At 34.9% G+C, this 9783-nt stretch overlaps 1 protein-coding gene across 1 annotated transcript; it reads left to right on the top strand.

Moving 5' to 3' along the window:
• Positions 1-454: 454 nt before the first annotated feature.
• Positions 455-9761, top strand: LOC127425666 (XK-related protein 8-like). The gene is made up of 3 exons (XM_051671867.1): positions 455-1572; positions 2016-2209; positions 4359-9761. The coding sequence occupies exons 1-3, from the start codon at positions 1265-1267 to the stop codon at positions 5084-5086; spliced, it is 1230 nt and encodes a 409-aa protein (XP_051527827.1). The 5' UTR covers positions 455-1264; the 3' UTR covers positions 5087-9761.
• The last annotated feature ends 22 nt before the right edge of the window (positions 9762-9783 follow it).

The raw sequence follows: 9783 nt of genomic DNA, 5'->3' as shown, positions 1-9783 counted from the left end.
AATTACGCAATTAATAACGCCACCGTAATAAGAAATGTCCTGCCAACAGAGCAATACAATACAATATATTCCGTCTGTGTACTATTCAGCCGTGACGTCAATTTGTGGGCGAACTCAGAAGTTGAAGTCATCATGGATTCCCTCGGGAATTTTATAATGGGGTTTTTGAATTTATGTGTAAAATAAGGTCTGTGGTAAACAATACTTTACAAAACATGGACGTTTTGTTCTACAACAAAAATTACACTCAGTCATAAATAAACGTGAATTTTGAAGCCACCGTGTGTTTTTTTTTTTTTTTTTTTTTTTTAAGTATATAATTCAATACGGCTTCAAAATTCACGTTTGAGGTATGAAAGTGTGTAATTTATGTTGCAGAGAAAAACGCTCACGTATCGTAAAGTAATGTTTACCACAGACCTTATTTTAATTATAAATTCAAAAACCCTATTATAAAAACCCATAGGAACATGGCGAATTCTCTTCCAGGTTTTTGGACTACAAGCTGAACAGCTCTTTTGATGAACTCAGTTGTAAAATGGATCGCTTTTGACTGAAGGCCAGTGATTGGCTTATGGTCAGTGATATGGAAATAAGCAATACAGTATATTGACTTCTAAAGGCAGTTTTTGTATTGTCTAATCAATGCTTTACTTGCCTGCCAGAATAATGTAATGCATTATCTAAATTATTATGTTTTTTATGTAGGCCTATTATATTTTAAATTATTTTGATTAATAATACTGTTTATGGAATTATCTTTATTTGGGTGTCTTAATATTATTAATATTGTTTTTATTATAGTTTGCCATAGTCATAATGCTGTTTTCCTTATTATGTAACCACCATGCATTGTGCAGAATAAGCCTTTAGTACAACTATAAGAGCAGGTAAACATTTTATTTTTTAGCCCATTGTTTTATTTTCCATTTTCTTTCATGCAATAGTGATATTCTCAAGGCCGATCGAGATGCTATCCCTTTAAGATTACCAGTGCAATTAAAGCTTTAGCTCTAGAAAAAAAAATAAAGAGCACAAACATGGCATTTCCTACTGAGTCTGATCACATGATCATTCACTGAAGTCACATGCACAACAGTCATTTATCATTTAACTCAAGATGATGTTTGGGAGGAGTTTACGTGTGGGTAGCAAAGTATGTTTTCTTTCTGTTTCAATAGTTATTGAAAATATATAGCCACAAGATAAACAGGTTAAGAAAAAGGATCCTGGGTTAAATAGTCTGAACTGAACTAACTAAACCATGGAGGAGGATTTCCCTTTCAACAATACTTTATTTGATTACTTGTTGACTTTGTTGGGATTGTTTCTTTATCTGCTGGATGTATGTCTGGACATTTGGACTGTTGTATCATTCTATCAGGAAGGGGACTATGGGTATTTGTCAGTGTTGATCTTTCTGCTGCTGGGCTCTTCGGTGTTGTTACAGGTGTTCAGCTGGCTCTGGTACTCTGATGCCTTGGATAAGCTTGAGACTGGTGTGGAAAAATTTGTAAACAGGCATAAATTAATCAAACCAGTCCATGTCCTACAACTTGGAGTCTACTTCAGGTCTGTAACAGAGATTTGTTTCATAATTTTCCCTGAATAATGTTGATAACACTACAGTAAAATTATGAATGTTTAAAAGTCAATATGAAATCAAAATTGATTCCATGTAATTACTTCTAATTGCATGTTTCTGCTCTTATTGTGAACGAGTCTTGCCCTTCATTTTTCACATTGGATATCCTGTTTCACTTGGAAATATGTCACATTATGGAAGTAAAATGTGTTTGCGAATATCGTTTCATGGCAGCTTTGACAAACTAACAAATGCGCATGTGAATCTAGAATGAAAACAATCTGAAATTTTGAATTCAAAGCATTTATATTTATAAAAGTAGATCAATATCTAAATTGTGGCATCATTGTTGGCTATTATAGCTTGGTTATTAGTTTTGACGAGTGTTCATCAATATGTAAAGTGTTACGGAATTACCTTATTGCCACAGGTATGCAGGGGTGGTGGAGATTTCGACATACAGCTTTCGTCGACAAACTGATCGTTTCTCAGAAGGTGTGGCTGTATTCCTGAACCATGATCTTCAGATGCTTCGACTAATAGAGACGTTTTCCGAAAGTGCCCCACAACTCACACTTATGATCTCTATAATCGCACACAGAGGAAAGCTGGAGCTCATTACAGGTCTGTCTCAAATCCAAAACATTTTTAACTTTAACATAAAAATAATCCATATGCCTTACAGGTATATTCCAAGTCTGAAAATTAAAGCTTTTGGTTTTCGTATGTATCAAGAACACACCAGGATTGGAAATGTGAAGCAAGAATATTTGAGAGCGATGACTTCAATTTCAGTCTGTTCCGCACTTAAGGCTATCGGATGGCTTCAGAAGGTTTGAAATATTGTGAACAAGTTCTATGGAATACTTTTATGTCCAGGAAGATTTTTTTGTCCTTTTTGGAGCTTTAAAGCCTTATTTAATATTCCCTTTTATTATATGGAAAAGAACCACTTGGATATTTTGCAAGATACTGTAACTCTGTAACACTTTGCCAGCAGCCATATCACCCTGTAGCTCAAGACTGGTTGCCCACTGAAGCTAAGCAGGGTTAAGCCTGGTTAGTACCTGGATGGGAGACCTTCTGGGAAAATTAAGGTTGCTGCTGGAAGAGGTATTAGGGAGTCCAGCAGGGGGTGTTCACCCTGTAGACTGTGTAGGTCCTAATGCACCAGTATAGTGATGGGGACACTATACTGTAAAAAAGGTACCATCCTTCAGATGTTAAACTGAGGTCCTGACTCAGAGTAGGGGTGTAACCCTGGTGTCCTGGCCAAATTCCCCCCATTGGCCCTTATCAATCATGGCTTCCTAATAATCCCCATCCATTAATTGGCTCTATTACTATACTCTCTTCTCCACCAATAGCTGGTGAGCGTACTGGTGCACTATGGCTGCCATTGCATCATCCAGGTGGATTCTGCACACTGGTGGTGGTTGAGGAGAGTCCCCTGTTCACTGTGTAAAGTGCTTTGAGTGTAGTGTCAGAAAGCACTATAGAAATGCAAAATTCATACATTCATTCACTTTACAATAAGCTTCTATTTGTTAACATTATTAAATGCATTAGGAACCATGAACTAACAATAAAATATTTTTACAGCCTTATGAAAAACAATTGTTCTTGTCTGTTCATGTTAGTTTATAATGCTTTAACTTTTGTTAACATGTAAAAATTGTAATGTAAAAAAATTGAAGACCTATTAGTATACTGAACGTTGATATTAACGTGTTTTAAGTGCTGTAAAACTATTTTTCATTGTTAGTTCAAGTTAACAAATAAAGTGTTACCGATAACTCTTAAGTGTTGCTTGGAGAAAAAATATGCGGAAGACAAAGAGCTTGATAAATGAGGATATTTTTGGGTACATTTTCATTTTTTGGTGAACTGTTCCTTCAGTTAAAAATAGTGAAATGTGTCAGGCTGTTTTTGTCAACACATTTCAATCTGAGATTTAAATTTCTGCTTGTAATGCAAATAATGCTCTGCGCATGGAGCCTGAAAGTAAATTCAGTCCCTTTGGTGAAACATTCTTGAAATTTACCTTTCATGGATTTAAAACAAAGAGTGTTTGTTCCTTGATAACGTAGTGTATACGTTATCAGGACCTTACTGATAAAAGATAACCTACCATATGTATTGAATATTTTCTGTTATCTACACTCACTGAGCACTTTATTAGGAACACTATGAACACTAATAAAGTTCCAGACGTGGTCTTCCGCTGTTGTAGCACATCCACCTCAAGGTTTGACGTGTTGTGCATTCTGAGATGCTGTTCTGCTCACATCAATTGTACAGAGGGATTATCTGAGTTACCATAGCCTTTCTGTCAGCTCGAACCAGTCTGGCCATTCTCCGTTGACCTCCCTCATCAACAATGCGTTTTTGTCCACAGAACTGCCACTCACTAGATGTTTTTTGTTTTGTTTTTGGCACCATTCTGAGTAAACTCTAGAGACTGTTGTGCATGAAAATTCCAGGAGATCAGCAATTACCAAAATACTCAAACCAGCCTGTCTGGCACCAACAATCATGCCATGGTCCAAATCACTGAGACCAAATTTTTCCCCATTCTGATGGTTGATGTGAACATTAACTGAAGCTCTTGACCTGTATCTGCATGATTTTATGCATTGCACAGTTAACAAACAATTGGCTGATTACACAATCATATGAATAAGTAGGTGTACAGGTGTTCCTAATAAAGTGCTCAGAGAGTGTATGTCTTATTGGCACAGATTGTATTACATAATAATATTTTCTATTTCAGGATTAAAAATCCTCGCATCAGCTGCTGCAATTGCCAGTAATATTGTCACGTACCACCGCTGCATGCGCGCATTTCTTCCTGAACGATGCCAGCTGGGATGGACCTCCTCTTTTGTCTATTTCCTGTGGAACTTGTTGCTGATCATTCCACGTGTAACTGCTCTAGCACTCTTCTTCTCTGTACTGCCCTGTTACATCATTGCCCACTTCCTGTCTGTGTGGATGCTGCTGGTTTTGGGGGCTTGGAGCCAGAAAACAGACTTCATGGAAAATCGGTATTGGGAATGGCTGTACAGAGCAACAGTTGGACTCATCTGGTACTTCAGCTGGTTTAATGTAGCCAAAGGAAGAACCAAGGTAAAGAGTATTGTCTATTATTTCATCATGGGGCTGGACACAATGGTGTTGATGGGCTTGTGGTGCTGGATGGCAGTAGAGCAAGCGGGCTGTTTGAAGACCTTTGATCCATATATAGTGATCCCTGTACTACTAAGTTTGTACATTTTTGGAATTGGACTGAGAATGGTATACTACAGATGGCTCCATCCAAACTGTCTTGAACCGGAAATAGCTGAGCCACATGAACTTGAGGATATGGGCCGAGAAGCAGCATGTTATGTGGTGGAAGAATCATCTCAAGATATTTTACCTGAACCTCCACCTCCAGCACAACCAATCACTGGAGTTCACAAGAGAAAGAGGACTATGGCTGTCAATTTCTACTCATAGTTCCTGTTTTAACTTTAGAAAGACTGTTTTTACTTTTTCTCTCACTAATCCTGTCATTATTTAACACAAGTTTTATTTATTAAAAAAATAATTTATAATTGTAGAGTATTATAGTTTTTGTTTTTGTTGCACAGGATATTATGGTTAATTTCTTTGCTTTGTTTTGCACAAAATATGAATCTTTTGCTACATTGCATCTAAGATGACCATTTGTACATGATATTGATAGACACAGGTTTTCTTTTAATGTTTAATCACTACATGCAACAGACATGCTTATACACTGTAAAAAAATCTTGTTTCAACTTAAAAAAAGATGAGTTTGCATTGCTTTAAAATTTTAAGCTGCCAGTTTAAAAGTTTTAAAACAGAACATGAAGTTGACTTTAATCAATAGAACATTAAGTTCAATGAGCTTAATCTCTTTTTAAGTAAACTTGACTTTCTTAGTTTAATCAACTTAATTCTAATTCAATTTAAACTTAATATAAAAGTTTAATAACTTATAATATCACTTAATATTATTGATACCCATATAAGTTATTAGGGCTATCCTATTGTCGGAGGTAAAATAAATTAACAATCGATGATCAGAGACCAAATTCTGATCCTCTAAAATATTCAGACTTAAGCTAGTCTAAGAGACATGCATGGGCCTTAATACTTTTCACACAAATCACAATGATGGTGACAATCATCAAACACATGAGAGCCATAACTAATTGAAGGGTTGATCCGTAAGTAATTGATTCTGTATGGCCCAATTTGTACAATTTTGTAAAACAACATTTTCAGACATTTTCATTAATATTTTTCAAACTCTTATGTGATGCATTGTGTAGTTCCATTAATACTAATTATACAGGCATGTTTTGGATTTATGTAGCAAAGCACAGAAATAGAGACAGCTAAAGAACAAAATACTTGAGTAACAGTTATTTAAAATAATATCAATATGCCCATTTAAACTCAAATTTACCATTAACATTTACTCTTGCAAATATTTGTGTGGATATACACAGTCTACATCGTCCTTAGAATATAAGAATACAAATCTAAATTGCATCCCCAATGATTAATCTGAACTAGTGATATAACAGATTGCAATATTTAACATGAGCATTGACTTCCATGCATAGCAATGAAAGATGAAATCTTGCACAAGCACTGGAAATTCCATGTAAATATAACAACATTAGCAAACAAACACATGAAGACCACACCCACTGCATGTGGTCTTGAGTCCCAGAACTGATGTAATATCAGTTATAATAAGTATTCCATGCCATGAAAATCCAGACGACAAAGTGAAAGCAAGACAAAGCAATGCAAATATCCTAATGAGTGAACCCCAAGAAACCTGTCAAGAACAAATCTGGTTATATTTCACCCCAAAATCAAAAGACAAAAATAAATTATATATATATATATATATATATAATGAAGCCTATTTTAGGACCATTAAGATTTTTTTGCATTGTGACATTTTCATTTTAATAAAACACATTCACCAATCAATTCCCGTTACCGTAATGTAATTTGGACGTTTTAATATTTTATAATTCCTATTATTTTCAAAAATGTACTGTAAGACAACAGTTTTTAAATCAAAGGCAGTACAACAAACTCTACCAAGATCTGTCAAGAAATTGTCCTGGCCCAACTTACTCCAAAATAAAAAGAAACAATTAAGAAATTATATTTTGCATACAGAAAATGAAAGTTATTTGTAGGCCTATTAAGATTTTTTTTACATTGTGTCATTGCTTTCATGACAATTACGTACATTTTACCCCCAATTCTCATTATTGCAATGTGAAAAATGATGGTCTTTATTGTATTCTCATTACTGCAACCTAAAAACGATATATTATTTAAACTGTAAAGTATTTACACATCATAGTAGTTCTCCCTTGGTATTGGCTTTGATTTTAATATAAAAATAAATAAAAAAAAATTTTTTTTTACTGTAATATATATATATAAAATTTCATGAGAATTACCAGTTTAAATACTTTACAATAAAAAAAAAGGATAAATTGCATTACAGCAATGAGAAGGGGGAGAATGTGCTTAGATTCATCCCATTATGAGCCAGAGAGAAACAAGCAAAGCAGTTGAGCCAGCCTCAAAGTGTTTATTGAAATTATGCAAAACCAAGAACATAAACAGTGTAGGTACTGGCATTTGCAGAAATCATCCAGTAACAGTTCGAATACGGCAGAAATTTCTCCTACTGTCCTAAAAGCTTCAACAAACATGTTCACTGGCTACAAGAGCTGATAGATGCCTTGATTGTCTATGCATTAGTAATAAATCCCAATGTCTCATGATGATACAATTATATGGCAACTAATTGTAGTTAGACAGTATACAGGGACCAGGTCATTTTTCCTGAAAAATGCATGAAACAACTGATAAAGTAGGACATAGAAAAAAGCACCAGAAGAGTAGAGCTGTTTTCATGAGTCAAGTGAAAGAATAACAGGATTTGATTGGCAGGAAATGAAAGAGTCTGTGATGTCATAATACAGTCATTTATGAAAAGACACAAGAGAGAACATTAGAAGTCAGCATACATCAAAAGCACCAAACTAGAAGAAAATTACACAAAACGGCACTGGGCTATGACTTAAAGTTAACACTTCACCAGAAAACAAACAAAAATACAAACATATGTTCGTCTTATTTCAGTAATTCCCTGTAAGGTAATACATTTACTGAATGGTGATTATATTTAAAAAGGCACAATATAAATATGTACAAGAAAAGAAATGCACACACAGTCACGCACACACAAATGAAGAGTACACATTCTTAATTGTCAAAGCTGCTTGCGTAAAATGCTTTTTCTTCAGGCTCAGTATTGTTCAGTCAAAATCTCACAGCGGCCAGGAATATTACCCATTCTGCTCGCAAAACTACCAAACAACACACAATAAAATGATTCGAATCACTGACCAGAAATGTATTGCACATTATCAAAACAGTTTTCTCCCAAATTTGTTAAAATTTAAGAAAATATCACAGGCTGGGGCCCCAAAGCGTCAATTTCACAGCTAATTTTGGACGTAGCCAAAGTGAGAGGCAAGAGGTCATTTTATAGAAAGCCTCAAAATTCAATAGTCATTTATCCTTTAAAGGAATAGTTCACCCAAAAATGAAAATTCTCTCATCATTTACTCACCCTCATGCCATCTCAGATGTGTATGACTTACTTTCATCTGCTGAACACAAAATAAGATTTTTAGAAGAATATTTCAGCTCTGTATGTTCATACAATTCAAGTGAATGGTGATCGGGCCTTTGAAGCTCCAAAAAGGAGATAAAGTCAGCATAAAAGTAATCCACATGGCTCCAGTTGTTTATTCCATGTCTTAAGAAGCAATCCAAACGTTTTTGGGTGTGAACAGACCAAAATATAACAGTTTTCACAAAAAATCGTGACATTAGCAGTGTCCTTAGTGATCATGGTTTCAAGCTCAATTTCACTTCCTATAGCACCATCTAGCACTAGGAAGTGTAATCGAGTTTGAAATCATGATCGTGCCTAGAGACGAGAAAGATGTACAGTGAAAAAGGTGTTATATTTTGGTCCGTTCTCACCCAAAACCAACTGAATTCTTTCAGAAGACATTGATTAAACCACTGGAGTCTGATGGATTACTTTTATGCTGCCTTTATGTGCTTTTTGGAGCTTCAAAGTTTTGATCACCATTCACTTGCATTATATGGACCTACAGAGCTGAAATATTCATCAAAAAATCTTTGTGTTCTTCAGAAGAAAGAAAGTCTGGGATGAAATGAGGGTGAGCAAATGAGAATTTTCCTTTTTGGGTGAACTATCCCTTTAATTCAAGGGGGAAAAGGGTAACTGAATGTGGTTAGTTCATGTGGCTCATAATTGCTTTACACATGAGCTGAGGCTTTTTACAAAAAAACAGCCACAAATCACATCTACAGAGACCTACATTTTTTTAAGGTTGTTCTCTGCTCTCCCCCCTTCGAAAGGACACTTTAAAGTTTATCTAAAAGGCCAAAAAGAAAAATTCTGTCATTTGCTCACCTTTAAGTCATTTCAAACCCATTACGACTTTTTTATTCTGTGAAAAAGTGCTTGATTTGAGCTCCAAAAAGGACAAAAAAAGCACCTTAAATCGTTGTTCATAGAATCTTTCTCTTCGCTGTAGCTCTCAAATCTCATTTGCATTTGTGTCCATTAAAAAAATGATGTGTAAAGACACATTGCACAAAGTCAAATCTCACTGGTTCTCACATGTCTTGTAACTGCTTGGGACAAAACATATTTGAATATGCAGGTGATTGAGATCAACAGAGAAAAGGAAGACTAACAGTGAATAATGACTACGACTTCAGTATGTTCCTACAGAAAAATATCATATGGTTTCAGAAGACTTTGAATATCCTCATACGGACTACTTTTATGGTGACCAGGAAGAAAGTCATATGGATTTGAAACAACATTAAGGCGAAGAAACAATTTCTGGATTAACTATTTCTTCAAGATACTAAAGGGAGATAATGAGCAAAAAATAAATATGGTTATATCACTGGACATTTTCAGTCAGAAATGTTTAACTTTGCCCAATAAAAAAAAAAAAAAAAAAGAAGCAGATTAAGTCTTCAAGAAAAAATGCATGCAGTTTAGGAAAAATCCATACATTAAAACACTGAAA

Source organism: Myxocyprinus asiaticus, chromosome 34 (assembly GCF_019703515.2).
Source record: "Myxocyprinus asiaticus isolate MX2 ecotype Aquarium Trade chromosome 34, UBuf_Myxa_2, whole genome shotgun sequence".
NCBI lineage: Eukaryota > Metazoa > Chordata > Actinopteri > Cypriniformes > Catostomidae > Myxocyprinus > Myxocyprinus asiaticus.
This window is presented reverse-complemented; position numbering and strand designations above follow the sequence as displayed.

What these genes read in the sequence shown, in the direction of transcription:
- LOC127425666 (XM_051671867.1), top strand. Translation starts at nt 1,265, where the DNA reads ATGGAGGAGGATTTCCCTTTCAACAATACTTTATTTGATTACTTGTTG. An exon ending in CAACTTGGAGTCTACTTCAG is followed by an intron (nt 1,573 to 2,015) that starts GTCTGTAACAGA and finishes TTATTGCCACAG; the next exon opens with GTATGCAGGGGTGGTGGAGA. An exon ending in AAAGCTGGAGCTCATTACAG is followed by an intron (nt 2,210 to 4,358) that starts GTCTGTCTCAAA and finishes TTTCTATTTCAG; the next exon opens with GATTAAAAATCCTCGCATCA.